This window comes from Camelina sativa, chromosome 2 (genome assembly GCF_000633955.1).
Source record: "Camelina sativa cultivar DH55 chromosome 2, Cs, whole genome shotgun sequence".
In the NCBI taxonomy this organism is placed as follows: Eukaryota; Viridiplantae; Streptophyta; class Magnoliopsida; order Brassicales; family Brassicaceae; genus Camelina; species Camelina sativa.
Window position 1 is genome coordinate 2,430,964 of NC_025686.1, and position 21,316 is coordinate 2,452,279.

Genomic DNA, 21,316 nt, shown 5'->3' on the forward strand with positions numbered 1-21,316 from the left:
TGATCCAATTATTCGATTTGTATCAGTTTTTTTGATTAAGTCAAGTTGAAAATTTAATGGAGTTTATTAAAAGTTATATTTGTAGTTATATGAAAACAACATAGTAAACACTAAACACAATTTAATTCTATGAAGTACTTTCCGTTATACAATCCATAGTAAAAATATTTTGTTTTAGTTTTTATTTACGTTTAGAATACAAACTGAACAAAATCCAGATCGAACAAAAAAATCATTAAAACAAATTGAAATTAAAAATCTAGTGTTTTGCAACCTGTTTGTTACTGATCAAACTAAAAATCGTTTTTGTGTTCTGCTCTACCAAGAATCTAAGAGGTTGACTCATGGTCATCCATGGCGATTTAAAAAGAGTAACGAGAGTGACGAGAGAACTGAGTGAAGTAGATTTTGAACACTTTCCATTTGGATATGCTGATTAGTCTCACGTCTCAAAAATTGCTGCTCTTGTGAGATAAAAGTGGTAAATATCTCTTAATTACGATTATATATATATGATTTTTACCTAGTATCTTTTAGTACTTATCCTCCTAGATCATTCTATTTAAATATGTAACTAATAATGACAATTCCGTTCGTATATTTAGTTTCGTCCTGTTTGGTATGACTTATTGGACTTCAGTTGATTAGTAAAATATATGTTCCAGGTAAAAATACACATAGTCACTCGCATACATACTAAAAAGAATACAATACAGAATAACTACTACGAGCTTTAAGTAAAACAAGTTCAAAGAATCAGAGTAACACACCATTTTACAGTAGAGGTCTATTACTAACACAGATGATTCAAGATTCACAAAAAGAAACTCCCCGCGAATTGAATAATCGCTGATTGGGAAGCTAGCACATTGATCCTTTTGCTTGAGCCAATTCACATGAAATAAGCCTCTTCTTGGCTGTAGATCAGCTTAAGCCTCCTCCTGAGGCCTTTGACTCTCTTTTTTTTATGTGTCTGGTTTAGTTCCCTATGTTGTTGTTTCTGAAAACTGAACATCTCTTGTTTCCACGAATTCACAGAGATGATCCGATAACAAATGCTTCTTTACAAAATCTCTAGTCTGCACTAGGTTCGCCTGAACCATGGCGCTCTCTTCTGATCATATCTAGTAGATCTTGAACAACTTCAGACATCAATGGTCTGAATTCTGGTTCAGACTAGAAAAGAAGAAAAGAAAAAAACTGTTTTTGGTCAAGCAAACACAATCACAAGCATCTCATTACAGTGTCTAATTGTCAGTCAGTATGTGCTTTTACCTGAACACACCGGGAAATTATATCAGCAAAGTGTGACAATGACTTTGCAGGGTATTGTCCATTAAGAGATGGATCAACCATTTTGCCCAATGCATCAATATCGTGAAGCTGAGGGATTGCCCACCTCACTAAGAACTGCTCTCCTCTACTTCGGTCCCTATAATTGACTCATTGATATTAATACACACTTGGCCATAACAAAAAACAAAACTAAAGCAAATAAAACAATGTGACATACATACCTATCGTAGGACATTCTACCCGTCAAGAGCTCTAACATAACAACACCAAAACTGTATACATCACTCTGCCATGTATAGATTCCAGAGTCGAACTCTGGAGCTCCATATCCGTAAGCAGCTAGCAGTTGTCCTGATAACTGATTATGATTATAAAAAATAGTTTAGTTTTTTTCTCTGATAGCAATTGTCTGTAAAACTGTGAGTAAAGCAAAGCTCACTGGGTTTTAGTACTTTACCTGACTCACAGAGCCTGATGATATTAGTGGAGCCAAACCACAATCTGAGACCAGAACACTCAGGTCATCGTCTAGTAGAACATTGGCTGATTTGAAGTTTCTGTGTATGATACGTGGTTCACACACCTCATGCAAGTACCTTAAAAACATTAACAAATGTCAGAAATCGGTAAAAAACCCGTTGAACAATTCCATATTGAAGTACACCAAGAAACTTACTCAAGGGCCCTAGCAGCTCCAAGTGCCATACTGACACGGGTATTCCAAGAAAGTTTCTTCTTGAATTCATCGTCTGAATGCAACCCGTCTTGTAACGTACCGTTGCTGCAATATTCGTAGACCAATAGTCTTTGGTCGTGCTCAGCACAGTAACCCACAAGTTCAACAATATTGGCGTGGCGAATCCTATCTATATTGTTCACTAGTTCGATAAACTCGTGATCCTGTTGTTGTTCAGAAGCCCTCTTGTCCAACTTCTTGACAGCAAACAACTGTAAAAGACAAAAGATTCAGAACCAAAGCATAGTCTCTGAGCTTGACATGTTTGAATTAACTGCATTATACCTTTCCATTAGGAAGTCGAGCCCTGTAAACACTCCCAAGCATGCCCGAGCCAAGGAGATTTTCCTGTGAGAAGCTTTCTGTGTATTGTTGAAGAGATGCAATGGAGTAGTGCTTCACAGAAGTTAAGGGTAACCGTTTAGGGGAAGGTTTCTTAACGGGTCTTTCAGGTGATATAATTGGCATAACGGTGACCTTCTCAGCCAAAGGAGGAGGTGGTGGTGGTGGTGGAGGTGGCGGAGGAGGAGGCATCAACATTGAAAAGTCAATATCTTGACTTTCTTGTCTTGATATAGGCACAGGTCTCCGCAACCTCTCAAGGTCATGTAAAGCCTTTGGCTCCTCTCCAGCTTTCTTGAAGGGATCCCTTTGAACTGTTCATAAGCACAATACCAGCATTACTTAACAAAGGACAGTAGGAACCAATAGACAAAACTTCCAAAGTTCAATCCTACCTTTTTCAGATCGAACAGGCGGTGGCAGGACCGGAGGCCCATTTTCTAAAGCATTCTCTCTGCCTCCTCTATCAGCACCAACTTGATGCGGTTTAAAGACTCTGTTAGCATGTTCTCTTCGTCTGGCACATTTTGGCAACAGCAAGAGTATTGCCAAAACGAGAATTATGAAGACGAGGACGCCAGCGAATGCAATAAGAATTATTTTCTTAGTATGTGAAGAGTTCTTTCCCTTGGAATTCTCAGAGCTTGATCCTTCTGAATCAGAAGGTCCATCAGCAACTTTCCCTCGGTTCCTCTCATTTGGAGGAGGTGGAACTCCAGAAAATGGTCTTGTTGGAGCTGGTTTTGTTGGAGATAGAGACGGAGACAATGATGGTGCAGTCGTGGTGGAATTAGCCGTGGTGGAATTAACCGTGGAGGAATTGAATCGGTTCCCTTCATGTCTGCATCACCAAATTTAAGCATACACAAGAGCAACTTTGTAAAAAAAACACATGCAATGGCCCCAAAGGATTAGTAAAGAGAAAATAATAGAGCACTTACAGGAACTTGGGAATGCTTAGCAATTTGTCTGGTATGGGTCCAGAGAAGAGGTTATTTTCTATGTTTCTGTTTCAAGAAGACAACAAAAAGTAAGACTTTTGAAAAATTCAGCACTGTTTAAGTAAGTACTTGTACATTGTGAAAGAAAGAAACATACAAGTCTTGAAGAGGAAGGCCTTGAAGAACGTCAAGAGCTCCTGAGAACTGATTGTTCTGAACACGTCTGCAAAACTCAGACTATCAGCTTGGTGAACAACAACAAAAAAGAATCAACATTTGTTTTTGTAATGACCAAAACTTACAATGTTGTAAGAGTTGATAAATTCTCCATTGAAGGAGGCAATGTGCCGCTTAGATTGTTAGATGATATATCACTGCACAAAGATATCATATCACAAACCCATCCATATAAACAGTAACTGTTCACCAAAGGTATAAAAAAAGACGAAAGCATACAGATTAATCAGTCCGACAAGGTTTTGAAACACGTCCGGTAGCTCTCCTGATAGAAGGTTATCGTTCAAAGACCTGAAAACAAATGGTGATTGTCATCGGCACAAAGCTATTGAAAAAAATGGAGAAATTTGGGAGCAATCTGAACTTACATGTCATTCAGAAAAGTCAATGTTCCTAGAGATTCCGGAATGCTCCCGGTGAACTGATTAGCTGAAAGAAAACTGCCAAAAGGTAAAGACCATTATCATACAAACTATTCAAAGCAACAAAACCTATTAATAGAATGAATAATATACATTGTTAAGGGAGAGTATACATACAAATGCTGCAATGTAACCGGCAAATTAGTAGGTATGTTTCCTCCAATGAGATTGTTGCTAAAATCTCTGAAGATAAAGCAAAGTACACAGACCAAAAAGGTTAGAAGAAATATCAAAAATTGTATAGTCAAAATTGTCACAAGTTGTGTCTAAAAGTGCTTACATTCCCCTGATAGAAGTGAACTTGGCTAAGTTGTCACCAAGCTCTCCTTGCAAATTTGCAGCATTTACAGTTCTGTAACCAACAAAACCATTCAAAATAGAATTAAAAGAAAGACTCAATGAAAGAATAAAGAATTGTGGTCATCTGTGAAAGATCCTCCCTTACATGCTAATTATGTCTGAAACATTGCAGATAACCCCTTGCCAAGCTTCACCACAAGGGTCTCCACCAGAAGCAATCCAACCAGGAAGAACAGGTGCGCCAAGCGCAGCGAATAATCCGTTAATTGCAGCAACTGATTCAATCACAACAATGCCTGATTAATTCTCATAAAAACTGAAAAAATCCTCAACCAATATGCACAGATCTAGAAGCAGGTAAGTCAGAAAGAAAGAAAAAAAGTGATTTTACCATCATCAGGGTTAGTAGCAGCAAAGGAGATGGAAGGAATCCAGATCAGTAAAGTAAAGAGCAGAAGAAGAAGAAAGCAGCAGATAGATCTCTTAGAAGAAGAAGCCATTGTTCTCTCAAGTTCAAGAAGAGTAGAGTAAAAAAGTGTCAAAACCAACAGACATTAATCGAACAAGACCATGTCTACGAATCTGTAAACAATCCAGCCAAACAAAAAAAAAAAAAACACATCATGAAAGCGACAAGATCCATAAGTAAAAACAACTAACAATCTTTGAGAAGATGAAAGGGTTAAAAAAAAAAAAAAAAACTTACTGGAAAAGTAGAGGAATCGTCATCAACGATCTTAATGGTTGGTGAATTAAACGCAAAAAAAAAGGGTAAAGACTTTGCCTTTTTTAAACTCCCTAAAAAAAAAGCCAATCTTGAAAAAAAGATGCAAACTTTACTTTTGTTTGTTGTTATGTGGGTGAGAATGAGATTTAAGACGCAACGTAAGAGCTAAGGTTCAATGAACACGTTCAATACTTTGACACTTGACTTGAGAAAGAGAGAGAATCTCTTCTCCTCTCTATTAAGCTCGACACTCGAGGAAGGAAAAAAAAAAAAGAAAAACCCAGAACCGAAAAAAGGAAACTTTATATTCTAATTTCAGACGAGACCAGAACTAAGCAGAAGAAGAAGAAAGAGAACTGGAGAAAGTTGAGAAATTGTAATTTGGGTTTAACTGAAACAACTAGGAAAGTGTGTTTGTTCATGAAAATTAACAAACTTTTATTTTAGAAACCAAAGTTTTGACTGATACTATTGCTTCAGATCATTACTAAAAGTCCATTTTAATTAAATTTTAAAACTTAGTTAGTAGTAGTATTAATTAATCAATGATTTTTATTAACTTCATGATGTGTACAACTGTATTCCTCTATTATGTTTTTTATAGAGGACAAGTTGCGTCAAGATTCTTCTAATCCGATTCCGACCAAGAAAGAGAGAAAAGAGAGACTTTGGGTTTCAAAAGTTGTCAATTTTTTTATTTAAGGAAAAGATAAGAGACGAGAATATATAATTGGATGTTAGTTAATAGTTATACCGATCGATGTGTCTCGGTTTGGTTATTAATCTGTATAACCGGGTTAAACCATCGGTTAAGATAAACATGTTGAAACGGTGAAAAAGACCGTTGAGAAAAAATATAAAAGGGTAACGGTAAAAGACAAAAGTAGCCGCAAGAGGGGATAAAAGTTAAATAAAAGTTGGAATTGGATTCCCATTGCTGGCGACTGTCACGTGTTTCTTCACTGTCACTCACTTCCACGTCATCTCCTCATCCACTCTTAAATAAATCAATATCCTTAATTTAATTCTCGTTAATTAATCTGACTACTTCAAAATTATTATAAGGTTACAGTAATTTTGTTTGATAAAAATCATCTATCAGAGTTAATGTTTTTTCTTCTTTTATTTTTTGACAAACTACAAACTCTTACCCATTTGAAAGTATATTTATAATCTTACCTCAAAGTTATTAGCTTGATTATAGTATATGATATCTTTTTAATATATATAAACAATAGGATTATTATGAATACCTTTAATTGTAACAGAAAATAAATAATATAGGTTTTTTAAAAAATGCATTTAAGACTTTTGTAGTTTCATTTTTGTCATATAAAGGAGGCTAGTGCTTGTATCATGTCATTCAATATAGGGATTCATCTCAAAAAATATTATTGTGCATTTTGGGTTGAATATGGTGTTTCTTTCTTCCCTTTTTTTGGGCATTTTAGGGTTTATTAGATTTTTGGTTGAATATATTGTTGATAAGTGATAACATTTAAATCTTTGGTCCCCCATACGGCATTGTAAGTAATCTTGATTTTTACTACTAAAGAAAGGAAGCTACTGCTTTTACCATTTGGTGCAACATATTCGTCTCAACAATTTAATATTCTACAGTATTCTCTTTTAATAAAGAATATATTTTTGTGATCTTTTTTTTTTTGTAGTTTTTGGTTGAATATGTTGTTGATAGTATTTTAAATTCGGTTCGCATATGGCATTGTAGTAATCTTGAAATACTACAAGTCATTATGTGTGTTTAGTTGTTGATTTTTTCCTTTCTGAATATTTTAAAACAAATAGCAATCATTAATTTCGTTTATATTGATATCCCCACATGGAGGAGATGAGTTGGATCATGATGGACCAACCAACAAATCCTCTGATATTTTTATTTTTGCTTGGTTGATTATGGACCTTTGGAATGTGATATGTAGATCTCCTCTTTAAAGTAAAAAAAAAATTCCAGTCTTGGGAGTTTTGCTGGAAGAAATATATACACAAATCTGGAAAATGTATAAACGATTAAATGATAAATGTGTTTGTAGTTTTATTTATTTGATGGAAATATAAACTCCATGATCTGATACTTTTTTCATTTCTTTAAGTGGACCGATCTTGGTAACTACCAACCTAATGATAATTAAAGAAATTGCTTACCGATCGATGATTGGTTCATCATTAAAAATTATTTACCAAATTAAAGAAAAACCAGATATGAATGATAGATGGATGTCTCTGACTCCTCTGGTACAAACTATGATTGCTCCTACTTGCTTTCAGTATAATAAATAGAAAGAGATACACATTAATTAACTATATCAAAACTACATATGTAATTTAGAATTAAGAAAAAAGCTAAATATGTAATGTAATGCATGCGTCGGTCCAGAACCATACATATGGATTTTATTTGTTTAGTTGGGAACGAATGTAAAAGCAAGAAAAATGTGTGCCACACTTGGTTCATACTATACTATCTAACAGTAACAATTATGAATCATTCGCTACCTCTCCTCCATTCAACATCTAATAAATGTTTTCTTTAACGTATTGTTGTAGTATTATATTGATTCAATTTAGCCCACTTGCCTCTCACAATCTTTACCTTTTAATGCGTGTTTGCGTCTGTGACATCTAATAAATGTTTTATGTTATTTTGTCTATATCAAAATTAGACCACTTTCTTTTTCCATACTCCATTATACTGTATATACTACTACTTAGTAGTTAGTACACAACTTTATGCCACACTATTGTTTGGTTATATAGACTAGAACAATGCAATAAAATGCTTCTAAAAGATAATGATGAAGAATCAATCAATGGTCACGGCCGAAGCATGCCGGCGATGGATTGCCAAACTTCCTATGAGCCTAATAAGAGATGATGATGATGACAAAATTTCTAAGTGGTTTCACAACCTATTTATTTACATAAAATAAAATATTAATTCTTGTTACTTTTACAAATTTTGCCTCCTTTTTTCTCCCATATGCAAATCTAAAGCTAAAATAGAAATGAGTTTTACTTTTTGAAATTACAAAATTTAGTTGCTCCATCTTTTAAATCAAAAAGTTACTTTATTCTTCATTTGTAAATGGTCAAATCTGCATACATTAACACAGCCGCCACAGATTCAGAAAGATAAAAACACCAAACTAAATTTAGAAATCAGGTTTTTCTAGTTATAAGCCGAACTCCGAAATCTCTTGATAGTAGAATCATCAAGTATGTTAAGCATAACCGAATTGGTCGTACACCTAGGAGTCTTAAACTGGTTCAAGCCACCGCATTTCCCAACGCACCGTTCCGCCACTTTCCCAAACGTGCCTCGTTCCACAACTCGTAGCTCGAGCGGTCCGATCGAGTTCATGCGCCTCGACACAACGTAACCATAGTCCACAAAAGCAGTATCCATCTCCCTGCAGCATTCTTCAAGAGCCTTATCCTCTGCTTCTCCTCTGATTTCCCAGTATATGACGTAGTGACCGGGACGAGCGATAACGTCTGCCTGGCTTGTAAAGTCAACAACTTCTGCTCGTGTGGTTCGGCTCAGAAGCTGAGACGCCTTATCAACCACTCTCTGAAGATCCTTCTCTGTGTTCTTGTCAATGTTGATGGTTAAGATGAGTTTTCTTCTGTATATGAAACTTAGCTTCGGTGTGCCTTTGTGAAAACCGGTTACTTCAACGACGTCTCCTAATCTGTACCTGTAAAGACCTGAACAGAGGATAAAACAGAGGAAGCAGAGAGGCATACTAAGCTCGTTGATTATAACAATAGACAATGGAAACTGCAGTGGAGGTTTTTATTTACCTGTGAAGGTGGTAAGAACAAGTTCGTACTCTTGTCCGAGTTTGACTTGTGAAAGTGGAACAGGTTTCTCTTCGACAAAGTCACCGTCACTGCCTATGTCTGATTCATTCTGGCGCCTGTAAAGTGGTATAAACTCGAAGTAACTAAAAGTTGGAATCACGGCAAAGGTCACATCTTCTGGGGGAAGATGAGGATCAACGTTCACACCAATCCAGCTCTCGGTTGACCCATAATCTGCGCTCACCAGAGGCAAGCTGCCAGCGTAATGCCTCAGTTTTTTCAGGTACGGCAGCATGGAACCGGTCATGATTGAGGAGATGAATTTTGCATTTGGCCATAGTTTTGGGATTAAACCAAACCATCCGAGATTTGATTCCAGCTCCATGCAGATCTCTTCAATATGGGAAGCTAGAGACGGGTTTGGTCTGATCAGAGCCAATACAGTTTTCCTCATCTTGGGCAGAGTGATTCTTGAGCTGAGATTGCCTTCCTTGATGTCAGCACATATCTCTCTCCAGATTTCTTCGAAAAAGGAGAAAGCTTGGACAATGGTGTATGAAAAAGCAGAGGCGACAAACTCTACTTGGCTGGAGTAATGGAGACCAAGTAGGAGATGACAATACGTGCACTGCCCAAAATCACCTCCCGAGATGACCTCTTGTGGGCTACAAGTGAAGGACTTTGTTGTCTCTTGCTTAGTTTTAAACTCTTCACTCGCATAGTAATGTGCTGTGGCCGTTCCTACTGTCAATCCTCCTTGCGTCTTAAATTCCTTCCCAGCGTATATGAACTCAAGAATCCTCCCTCCTTCCCTTATTGGATAAAACCTTTACGAAAAAAGCATAGTAGAAAGTAATGAGCAAATGAAGAAGTGTTTACCAGAAAAGAATAGACAAGAAATGAAAACAAACCTTGATCTGTAAGCCGCTGATAATCGGAAAATCTGAAGAGTAGTTTGCGCGCTATGGCGAGTAAACGGAACATACTTTTGTCTTCCTTCTGTTGTACCAGAACTGCGTAAAAAAAAGAGAGGAGATAGGGATCAAGACAGGACATAAATCACATACACACACACAGAGAGACACAAAAAAGATGCATATACTTATACCTGAGGGACAGAACTGTGATGGGTTCTTGTGTAAGCAATGGAGAAGTCTCTCCATCTGCTATTCTTTGAATATAAGGATCTAAATCAGCATGTGAAACAATAGGCACCAAGGAAGTAAAATGAGTTTCCAAGGTATAGTCGTCCATCTTTTCTATATCAACAGTTCCAAGCCATTTCGTCAGATACTCCACTCCGGAGTTGAGCTCAAGAATCCGGCGCAGAGTCTCGCTTTGAACCTTGCAGGCATTCTCCGATACATGCTCGAACCAACCAATAACATCATCATGCCCAGCTTCTACAGTTTCCATCAAAGACAAAACTTCTGTACCTCAGCGATGCAGAATGAGTAGAACTCCTAACCCAACATATAGGGGAGTAGTGGTCATTGACCACACTATTTGTCTTCAACGAAAAAAAGTGATTGATATTTTCTTTTCTGTGTATTGTTGTTCTCACTTTTTTGGGGTCTCCTTATTTGTCTTTTCAATAGGAAAAAACCATCACAGATACCTCCATAAATGTCACGGGAATTACCGTCCACAAGTTCTATCCTTCACTTATTACAGATATTAATGCGTTCTCACATAAGAGTATCCCAGTCACAACATGTGCTCCAGAGACAAACCTTAACCACAATGTATTTTGCAATATCATCCACAGTGGTCCCATGATAAGCCTCTCTACCTCCTAAAAATCAAAACCTCTACATCATGTTAGATCTCTTTCAACTGCTTTCCCTTTCCCTGTAATAATTCAGTGCAATATAGCAATATATATATGGCAAATATTAAATGAACAGAGCTCATAATCACCTATTTGAGCAATCTAGCATTAGAAATTTTAGTTCTTCCTAAAATGTGGCCAACCCTTTGATGTTTGTTTCTCAGCATATATCTGGATGAGCATGTAGGACCAAGCTACTAGTCATCACATGTTGCACAAGATATTATTATTTTTTTGGGCAGGCTGGCTCTTCCCTCAACCTCAACCTCAACCTTCACAGGCCTACCACTACTTTCACCGGGTCTAACTTTTAAAGTCCCTTCACTTTCTTTCTTTCTTTCTCCCCCAATCCGTATATACACAAAATGACAATCATGGTTTGCTAGTCAAATGAATCTCTGTAGCCTTTTCACCCTCATTATCTTCTTGATGGGTAATTAAAATCCTTAAACATCTTATCAAGATCCGTAAAGCAAAGGACTGGCTGCAGGTTAATCTCAATATAAGCCAAAAAACAGAACTGCCACCAGTTCATCTTATCTCCAAGACACCATTCAAAAAACGTGGGTAGTACTGACATGACCAGCCTCTGAGAAACATTCAAATTGTTTCAAGAAGCGCTTACCTAACCAGACGAGAACTGGTTATCCGTGGTTGGTGAACTCGGAATTTTTGGGTACACAGTACATCTTTGGATGCAACACACAGAAAAATCTAAGTTGTCCCCTTATGGATGCATCTATGAACATGGCACAAGTACAAGGCCTACATTTGGCTTGGCCTCCTTAACGAATCATATTGCCCAAAAACCACATAAACTTTCATGTAAATTTCCCTTCTTGTAAAGTCATCAATCACAAACCCATATCCATGGGGCAGTAGTACATGAAAGTCACTTCTCATCTCCATTTCTTGATACAAAGCTACAGAAGACTAGATCATATTCAGATATGCAAATCTTATCTGGCCCCAACCCTCCAGTTTCCACAGCGATTCTGAAGTTAGTCCACAGATTTCTAGCTCTACCCTACTTTACAATTTCCCTTGAGCATGCTGATAGGACTATGTTGTCAGTAACAAGATCTAGTCTGATCCTGCAACTCATAATCAATGAATTGGCCAAAAGAACCATGAAAGCCCCAATTTTTTTTCTAATTTCACCGAAACCTAATCCTATCGACATCGTTAACCAAAGCCAATACATTCATGAAACAGATAATGATTAACCTGTAGCAAATTCACCAACGAGATGTAGCACTGAAGCTCGTATACATATTTCTTTTGATCGGAATCTTTCAACAGAGACTGCCGTAGCGGTGGAGACAAGAGAACGTTGGTATAGTCCTTGAACATGCCCTGGTCTTAAATGGAAATGGTAGGGCACATAGCAACTGGTCCTATGGTCTAGTGGTCAGGACATTGGACTCTGAATCCAGTAACCCGAGTTCAAGTCTCGGTAGGACCTTCTTTTTCGGCTTCATTTTTATCCAATTCGATTTTTTTTTCTTCCATTATCGGTTTAATGTAAACCGAGACTCGGTTTGGCTCAGTTTCCTACCGTTTTGGTTTGGTCACAAAAGTCTGCTTGTGAAGTCTAAAAACTTCACCTTTGGCGGTGAGAGAGCCAACGAGAAGAGAAGAAAAAAAGGATCTTCCTTTTGAGATTTGAGAAGGAAGTACACGAGCTCCATGGCAGCTCTCTGTTGTTGTCCTACCACCATCGTCGCTGTCTCCGGGAAGCTTCCTTCACAAATTAGAATCGCCGACCAATTACCTAGACTCAGCCCTTTTAAGAATCAGAGACGATTGATTACATCAAAGAGGAGGAGTTTGGTCGTTGTTGGCTCCATCATTGAAGACAGAGAAGCAATCCAAGTGAAAAGTGTTAATTTCGAGCCACAAGAAGAACGAAAAGAAGATGAAGAAGAAGAAAAAGGAGAAGATAGAGATAACGATCGGTTGATGAGTCGAGGAATCAACGCAGCCATAGTTCTCGCCGCCGGTACTGTTGCGGTTACGAAGCTTTTATCCATCGATCATGACTATTGGCAAGTAAGCTTTATTAGGTTTTGTTTTGATTGATTGATTCTTAGGTTTCTGCAAAGCTTGCTCCTTTATGGGATTTGATTAATACCAAAGTTGATGTAATGATTGTTACTGTTCTACTTAGGGTTGGACTCTGTACGAGATACTTAGGTATGCACCTGAACACAATTGGGTTGCATATGAACAAATTCTCAAAACAAATCCAGTTTTGGCGAAAATGGCCATCAGTGGAATTGTGTATTCTCTTGGAGATTGGATTGCACAAGTAAACAAACTCAAAACCCTTTACAAAGCTTTTCTAGATTTGAGTTCTCTCTGACCATTTTGGCTGTAAATTTTATTTATGCAGTGCTATGAAGGAAAACCACTATTTGAGTTTGATCGATCTCGTGTAGTTAGATCAGGTCTTGTTGGATTCACTCTCCATGGTTCACTCTCTCATTATTACTACCAATTCTGTGAGGTAAAAAATATCAATCTTTGTTCTGTCAAGATATGTTGTAGTAACATGTCGTTAATACAATGCACGCTGAACGCCAAATCCTTGTTTTCTTCAAGGCTCTCTTTCCTTTTCAAGAATGGTGGGTAGTCCCTGCAAAAATCGCCTTTGATCAAACCGTGTGGTCTGCGATTTGGAATAGTATCTACTTTACAGTTTTAGGGCTCTTGCGTTTCCAATCTCCAGCTGACATTTTCAGCGAAATCAAGCCTACATTTTGGCCAATGATCACTGTAAGTATCAGTCTCGCCTTTGTCTTTATATTCTTATGAAAGCTTAAAGTTCTTTTTAAATATTTTGTCATGGTTTTGGTTGTGCAGGCAGGCTGGAAACTCTGGCCATTGGCTCACTTGGTTACATACGGTGTAGTTCCTGTAGACCAAAGGCTTCTTTGGGTGGATTGTATTGAACTCATATGGGTCACTATATTGTCTACGTGAGTTTTCTTCATCATCAATCTTTTTAATCCAATTTATTTGACAATGTTGGGCATATCAGCTTGTAGGCTATCATGAAGAAAAGTTTTATGTTGCTAATATTAGTTTCTTGGTTTTCATTTTGAACTCTTGAAGTTATTCAAATGAAAAGGCAGAGGCGCCAGCATTAGAGAAAACAAACTCTAACTCAAGCGAGGTTCGTCAACTGTTCCTTTTCTCTGAGCCCCCTCTTCAAAAATAGACTTGAGCGTTTGAATGTTTGGTCAGAGTCTAATTTGTACCTGCAAATACTTGACAGGAGTAGGCGATATCAGCATGTAGATTCCGGATTCTATAGACTGTAGCAGGAAGTGGATGATGAACACCAAGCACATATATTCTTTCTTTTTTGAAGAGATACCTAATACATGTATATACATTTGATTCATGGATTCTAAGATAGAATCGATGAGACAAATCTATTGTGAAATACAGATACATCAAACTCAAAACACCAGCAAAAAAGAAACAGGATCAAGCTGCGCACAATGCTCAAGCATAACAATTTTCTCAAGATCAGTTATCAGAAATAACATTAAAAACTAATTTCAAGTCTTCGACTTCTCTTCAGAGAATCTGGGAAGCTGGACAAGTGAGTTTACGCGTGTGACACCTTCTAGACCCAACCAGTTTTGATCACCTACCGTCTTCTCATCCTCTGCATCAGTCTCTGTATTAACATTACCGTTTGTCTCATTTTCTTGATCTGATGATGATCTAACTGTGAAGTTTCTTTGGAGACATGGTTCTGATCTTTGACCATCATCTGATTCTACTGCATTCGTGGCTGAAGAGAAGCCCTGTTCATCATAATCCGACTCAGAATCCATTTTACCATCCAGAAACAAACACACCACTGCACAGTCATCCATTTTGGAAGTCGGATACTTTAGTTTCCATTCACGCGCAGCTGAGTTCACCAAGATCCTAGCAGCTGATGCCCGGCTTGTAGCTGAAGCTACAATGTCAACAACTTCTTCGTTGCTTAACACATCCCATACCTGTTCAATAAATCTCAAAGTTCAGTAAAGCCTTTGTCTTGAAGCTCAGAAATTATATAAGATCACTTGTTTACTTACTCCGTCTGAGGCAAGAACAACAAATTGATCTTTGTCTGTAAGAACACGGTGAGTGAACTCAGGTATTGAAATGACTCCATAATCTTTTAGACAGAAGTCACCAAACGCCCTAGCCATGGCCAATCCAGGTGCATCATCATAAGGTAGCCAGACTCGCGGCACCTCTGGCTCATCTTCAAGCGCAAATACTCGACCTTTACATCGTTTGATCCTCTCAGCTTCCCCTATCAGACACACAAAACGGTGAGTTGAGTATTCGACTTCCAAAATGCATACAGGCCAAGAAAAAAAAAAAAGATTATGAAAAGGTGTTAAGCATACTCGGTAGATCCGGCTTCAGATCAACTGTGAGTTGAGTTGCCACCATAGAATCATTACTATCTTTCGATCCAAGGATGGCTCGAGAATCCCCAATGTTTCCCATGAAGAGATTAGACCCCTGAACAATCAAAAGAAATCATCTAGATCAGAGGAAACAGGGTTGAAACCGAGAGAGAGCTCTTTGTTCTCTAGATCTACCTGTTTAAGAATTGTTACACCAGTGCTGCCACTGCAGAAACAGTCCAGATTAGGATGAGACCGCAGTTCCTTATCCATGGCTTTAAATGATTTCATGAAAGCTTCACCCCACAGGCCTTTTAGTTTATCTTCATCAGATCCTTCTTTAACAGCTTCTTGGACAGCCGATTTGCTTGAACTTCTTCTGAATCGAGTTCCTTTAGAACCGTTTTGCTTCGACTGAAGCCTATGGAAGAAAGACTGCAACTTCACAGGCAATGTGTCTCTCACATTTCTAGCAACAAGATGACCATAAGGACCATGACCATCAAATACACCACAAAAGGTCACATCTTCAGACATAAAATCCTACAAAAAGCAACAGCAACTCCCGCTTTATAGTTGACCAAACTGTTAGAAATACAAAAGAAAATAGTCTGAATAACTCACTTCCCACACAATCATGGCGTCCTGATTAATACCCTTGCGTCCTTGTTGAGTGAAAATGCAAGAACTCCTGCTCTTGCTGCTGCTGGTGATCCGATTTGGTATAGAAGTCAAGTTCTGCAGCGAGACGATGTGGTCTGAAAAGGTTCTCTTCGCCCTTTTGCTCACACAACAACCAATCCCAAGGTATGGTCGACGCACAGGCTTCTCCCCATTGCTCCAGCTGCTGCACGTACTCTTACTACTAGTCGATACACAACCACCCATTGTTCAATCCCAGCGGTTTTTATATAGACGAGAAAAGAGACTCCTTGTGTACCACCAACAGATCTCCAAATGTTATGCTCTAGTAGAAAATTTAGTCTAAGCAGAGAGCTTTTACATAAGTGTTGTTATGTTTAATAGTATATACTCTCTGGGGAAGCCTTCGATTTAAACCTGAGAAGCAATGCAAAAAAAGGATTCAGTATATAGTTTAACAGCAGTCTCAACAAGAACACAGAGAAAAAATAAGCCTCAATAAGAAAGTAAAGACCAAAAATGCAGCATGTGATCTTGACAATAGAATAGAGTATATATTACTACAAAGACTGTCCTGATTGTTTATCACTGACACATTACCACCATTGGGGATCTTATAAATCTATGTTCTGCGGCTTTGTTTACTAATCCCTGTGATTAAATTAAGGCTAAAGTAGGACCTACAAGAATCACAAAAACATAAAGATCAAGAACAGAGTTTTGAAAGTAATGTTTTTTCTACAATGTTCTATAGAAAATGGCATTACTTGAATACTGAGAACTGACAACATCCTGAAACAGATCAAACCCAGGCAAAATCTAAGCGTTATTTGAAGATTACTTACAAACACATGTCTATCTATGACTATAACCAAATTCTCTTGAGAGTTTTACATTCACTTTCTTTGTGGCTATATACATATCTCCCGAAACGTTAACACAAATTCAGAAGAAAAAGCTACCGTTTTTAGAGCAAAGGGATCCACTTTTTAGGAATCCAATGTAGTAAAGTGAATCGAAAAAGAAAAAGAAAAAATAAAAAAAACAAAACACCAAACTAATGCAGCGTGATTATGAAGAGGAAAGAAAACAAAACTGTTGATAAAACTAGAGCAGAGTGATGAACTGAAACAAAACAAACAGAGAGGACTTAAATCATGGTAACAACAAGAAACCCATATAGAGAAACAGAACGGTTCAAGAAATCAAATGTGAGAAATATGAAAGTAAAAAAAGAACGAACCTTTTGTGTCTCTAAATGAAGAACAGTTGTTGTTGATTCACAGACTGGAAAACAGAGCCACAGAGAGGTAGTGAAAAAGAGAGAATAGGTCTGAATGAGTGTGGGGATCGACCTCATTAATTGAAAGAGGAAAATAAACATAGGAGAGAGAGAGTGATAAAAGAGAGAAAACAAAAAAAAAAGAGTTTCCCCAAATAATCGAATTTTTAGAATTTATTAATTTCATGAAAGAGATAGATAGATAGATATTATTAAAGCTGCTTTAGTGCTTTTGCAAATAACTTTCTAAATCTAATTTCAATTTGTATGAAGATGAAAATTTTGATTAGCTTTCCAAAATTAATCCAGTCCATACACTCTCCATCACAAAAAAAAAATTGTATTACTTTCTATATATATAAATAAAACACTAATCCATAATGGTCTAAAATATCCGGAATATAATGAAAATTATTTGAATATTCGGAATCTCTTTTTAAAAATAAATACAATGATACATAGAAGAATAATAATATTGTCCATGCGCAAAGATTAATTTATAGTGTAAACCTTTTTTCTCAATAAAAAAAGGTATTTTTGATTATCAACTTTGAATTTTTTCTTATAGCACATATTGATTATTAATATTAAAATTATATTTGTATGAATTGAGTTAATACAGTTCAAATAATTTCATATAAAATCAGCATGTATACACACGTTAGAAATATTTTCTCATGGTAATGGTACTTTAATAAGAAAATAAAATGTATTTGGATCAAGTTTTATTTCTTTATATAGTCGCATGCTATGATGATGATGAGGATGGGCCTGAAACTTTAAGCTTTGATTGCATCTCTAACAGTAATACCTGTTTCCCCTCACCAACATGATTCATCCCTCTTTTTTTTTTTTTTGGTTCTAAGTTTATAATAATTTAATTTGATGATGTTTACTTGTTCAATCATTTTACGCATTTTCACAAGTTCTGACTTTTCTTTTCTTTTTTTTTTCAGATTTTGAGTGTATGCAAGTGACAGACAAATTCATCCACTTATCTTTGAACTTTTTCTAGTTGTGTTGAAATACGTATGTAAATACTCTTTCGTGTGTTCATACTTCGAACCTTCGTATGTCGATATCAAATAGTAAACCTTTTCTTATGTTTTCCCTCCTTTGTGTTTCCTAATTAAAGCGACACGATGATCAAGATGATATTTTTTTTTTATGGGCACTAAAAAGCCAATAATATGTTCTTTCACTTTTTTTTCTCCACATCCTAATCCGTTTCTCCTTTTTCTTTCATAGTTTCATACTATGTTTTTTGTTTGTTAAACTCTTTTTTTATGCTGTTATTTGAATTAAAGCTTTCATATTGTTTTAGATTTCGATTTAAATGTGTCCTCAATCAATATTCATTTGTAAAAGTCTAGTAAGGTTCCGTTTGCTTTCCAAAACACGAAGTCCATAAAAAATCTAACCTTAGACACTGTTTACGAGGACTTGATATGATAATGCATAGATTATTATAAGTTATAACTGTGTAATTGTGATTTCTCTAAACAGTTTTTTTGCATGTTTATGTGGAGTATGAGATGAAAAAATTGTTTGACTAACAACAAAAATTATGCAAGAAAATGCGAAATTATTTATGTCCACAGAGAATTATTATGTACTGCCGACATTAGACTGTTATACAATAGTATGCACTTTTGTTGAATTTATTCATTCAGTATTCACATTGTCAGTAAAATTTATTTTATTTTTGGTGGTTTCTTTGTATATTTATATTCTGAATTATATTACTATGTTCCAATCAAAACTCTAACATATATCATCAATATATGAATGGAATTTGATATCTTTAACTCGGGTGTCAACTCAACCTCCTAATCACAAGAACCATATGCAATAATGCAAACTAAATTATAGGTTAGAAATAAGAAAGGTGAAAGGAGTTGGGAAATAAGTAAAAAGGATATCTTATGTTAGAAGAAAAGGAACGGCATCATCATCTTCCCATGTGTATGATAGCGATTTATGTCATGTGGTGGTGGGTCAATTTCACCATATATATACTATGTTATATGCTCTAAATCGTATGATCAAACTATATATTGTACAATATTACATAAAATAGCTCACACAAGGATCATACAACTCTTACTCTTAAATCTTTGTTTTCTAGTTCTTAGCGACAGTGTTTGCAATGAGACATTTAGTTATCTTGTTGTCTACAATAAAAACACCTGCTTGTGTCATATGGTTATGCCATATTATGATGAATTATCAACTTCTTTTTACATTATCAACTGCTTGTTTTTTTTACATTATCAACTACAAATTCTAAATCCGACTCACAAAAGAATAGAAAAGAGAGAGAGACATCAATCGAAGTTGTCCCAAGAGGCCACTGTGAGTCTCATCATTGGGTTTACAAAAATCATCAGGCCTATCTAGCCCAAAATATTTGATTAGGCCCAAAAACCTTATCTCAATATACGCTAAGTTCCAAATCTTTGTATACGATGGGAACTACGAATACCGTTACGTGGTAAAAAATCCAAAAGCTCCCAAAGCCATCGGTAGAGTAGAAGAAGTACAACACTACAACTAAAACGTCACTCTCATCAACTTCGTTTTCAGTTCCCTAAATCACGATGATCGCCTTAGCTATCATCAAAGTTCAAACCCATCTGGCATCCCCGCCGCCTTATAAACCGGTCATTTACCCATAACCAACCATACCGGCTTTCTTGATTTAAAGAATTCGGTTTAACGGAAAATAATAAAAGCATGGCGTCTGTAATTTATGTGCCAAGTGTCACGAAAACTACCACATAGCCCGATGGACACGTGATTTGCTTGTCACTACCGAGTGTCCGAGTCTACCCGTCGAACCTCTCAACATCGTGTGGTTTTTTTTTTTGGTTATATTTGTTAGGGATAATAAATTTTATAATTAATGTTTTTTTTTTTTTTTTGTTAACCGTGGGGATTCTAAAGGCTTTTTAGGCCCAAAGACTAATCCCACGAGGCCCACGAGAAATCCACGTTTTCTTACCACTTAAGGCGTCTCTGGGTGGCCAATGGGATTTGAACTGAGAGTACCAATTAATGTTAGTACTGAGAGTACTATAAGTTAGTTAATCTCTTACTTTTCTCACTCGAAAAAAAAAAAAAACTCAAAACAAAGCTCTTTTTCTTTTCTTTTTTTAAAAAGAAGACTCTTTTACATAAAGAAATTCGTGATATTATAGTGATTAAACCAATATCAAAAATGACATTTTAAAAAAGTAATTGCATAAATTTTCAGAGATTGGTTTTGACTGTCTTAATTTTTTTTAAAAATGTGTGTGAAGATATATGTAGACATATAGTAATAATAATACATACAGTATGTACTACTAGAATTACTATATTTAAAAATTAAACCTTATTTTTCTATAATAGGACTAACATTTTATTTTTCCCTTCCTACGACTATGTTGTAATGTTGTATGTAATAGATATCCAATCAAAATACACTGTAGACGTACAACGACGTAGTGGATTTTTTTTTTTTTTATGATAATAAGTTAGGCAGCCTAATTTTTATACAACTTTTCAAATACGTCATGAACAAATAGTTTTTCGTAATGTGTAGTATAAAGTATATATATCCACGAAAGAAAAGAAAAAAATCACGTGCCCGATCAAACAGATTAAAATGTAGTATTGATAAATGTTCTTATACTATGGCATTAACAAATTATCTTTAAGATTGTAATGATTCTAAATCATGTGTTACAATTTGGTGTTCTTGGTTCTTTTTTTGTTTTGGCACGAGTGTTATTGGATTTTACATTTGTATATCATGCTCAATTGGTTTTTAGTAATTCAGTAAAATTTTAAGTACTTCATTAAAATTTAGTATTATTCAAACTTAATTAACTTTAAAAATATTTGGTATATATTATTAACTCATTTTCAGTGAAATTTTAGAGTAGATGTTTAAAATATATTAAAAAAAAAAAACACCGTGAAGATGATGAGCTGTGGTGGACGAGGAAACTTTGAGATAATCTTTGATTAGATTAGGTGTGTTTACTCTTTTATTATCCAGAGATTTCAGAACCTTCTTCTCTCGTTCTCCAAATTGTTTTATCTTTTTTTTTTTTCTAATTTATATACTATATTTTTATTCATTTTCTAAAATTAAATAAAGAAAAGAAAAAAACCCAAAACAGAGGATTTTGATGAAGTAAAAAAAAGAATATATTGAAGAGAAAGCAATCCATTCTCACCTCCTTCTTATAAAACCCATTCATCTCTGTTTCGTATCCCCTTCATTCAAGATTCAACACCCCACTTGTTGTTTTTTTTTTTACGATA

The 21,316-nt window shown here is 36.0% G+C and overlaps 4 protein-coding genes and 1 non-coding gene across 10 annotated transcripts; 2 read left to right on the forward strand and 3 right to left on the reverse strand.

The window, feature by feature from the left end:
- Nucleotides 641–5,461, reverse strand: LOC104715321 (protein STRUBBELIG-RECEPTOR FAMILY 3). Of its 2 annotated transcripts, XM_010432739.2 has the most exons (17): nt 4,981–5,461; nt 4,666–4,856; nt 4,420–4,549; nt 4,255–4,326; nt 4,092–4,157; nt 3,921–3,992; nt 3,772–3,843; nt 3,618–3,689; nt 3,473–3,538; nt 3,316–3,381; nt 2,770–3,215; nt 2,318–2,688; nt 1,973–2,244; nt 1,754–1,892; nt 1,518–1,654; nt 1,276–1,432; nt 641–1,176 (listed from the first exon to the last, which is right to left on the reverse strand). In XM_010432739.2, exons 2-17 carry the CDS (start codon nt 4,772–4,774, stop codon nt 1,075–1,077), a joined length of 2,349 nt encoding a protein of 782 aa, XP_010431041.1. In that variant the 5' UTR covers nt 4,775–4,856; nt 4,981–5,461; the 3' UTR covers nt 641–1,074. The 2 variants fall into 2 exon arrangements, with proteins under 2 accessions (XP_010431041.1, XP_019089208.1); XM_019233663.1 differs by lacking the exons at nt 4,255–4,326; nt 4,420–4,549; nt 4,666–4,856; nt 4,981–5,461 and having other exon boundaries at nt 3,921–3,981.
- Nucleotides 8,068–10,704, reverse strand: LOC104715330 (jasmonic acid-amido synthetase JAR1). Its single transcript, XM_010432745.2, has 4 exons — nt 9,932–10,704; nt 9,735–9,836; nt 8,824–9,650; nt 8,068–8,727 (listed from the first exon to the last, which is right to left on the reverse strand). Exons 1-4 carry the CDS (start codon nt 10,237–10,239, stop codon nt 8,189–8,191), a joined length of 1,776 nt encoding a protein of 591 aa, XP_010431047.1. The 5' UTR covers nt 10,240–10,704; the 3' UTR covers nt 8,068–8,188.
- On the forward strand, nt 12,048–12,119 carry TRNAQ-CUG. Its single transcript has one exon. It is a non-coding gene; the product is annotated as a tRNA-Gln (tRNA).
- On the forward strand, nt 12,242–14,125 carry LOC104715355 (protein SYM1-like). Of its 2 annotated transcripts, XM_019233678.1 has the most exons (7): nt 12,243–12,706; nt 12,825–12,965; nt 13,050–13,163; nt 13,259–13,432; nt 13,520–13,635; nt 13,772–13,832; nt 13,935–14,125. In XM_019233678.1, the coding sequence occupies exons 1-7, from the start codon at nt 12,344–12,346 to the stop codon at nt 13,938–13,940; spliced, it is 975 nt and encodes a 324-aa protein (XP_019089223.1). In that variant the 5' UTR covers nt 12,243–12,343; the 3' UTR covers nt 13,941–14,125. The 2 variants fall into 2 exon arrangements, with proteins under 2 accessions (XP_019089221.1, XP_019089223.1); XM_019233676.1 differs by lacking the exon at nt 13,935–14,125 and having other exon boundaries at nt 12,242–12,706; nt 13,772–13,878.
- On the reverse strand, nt 14,034–17,135 carry LOC104715337 (probable protein phosphatase 2C 52). 4 transcript variants are annotated; one of them, XM_010432756.2, is made up of 7 exons: nt 16,964–17,135; nt 16,321–16,400; nt 15,703–16,137; nt 15,274–15,621; nt 15,076–15,193; nt 14,755–14,978; nt 14,224–14,676 (listed from the first exon to the last, which is right to left on the reverse strand). In XM_010432756.2, exons 3-7 carry the CDS (start codon nt 15,964–15,966, stop codon nt 14,224–14,226), a joined length of 1,407 nt encoding a protein of 468 aa, XP_010431058.1. In that variant the 5' UTR covers nt 15,967–16,137; nt 16,321–16,400; nt 16,964–17,135. The 4 variants fall into 4 exon arrangements, with proteins under 4 accessions (XP_010431054.1, XP_010431058.1, XP_010431067.1 ...); XM_010432752.2 differs by lacking the exon at nt 16,321–16,400 and having other exon boundaries at nt 14,034–14,676; nt 16,964–17,134; XM_010432765.2 differs by lacking the exons at nt 16,321–16,400; nt 16,964–17,135 and adding an exon at nt 16,683–16,918.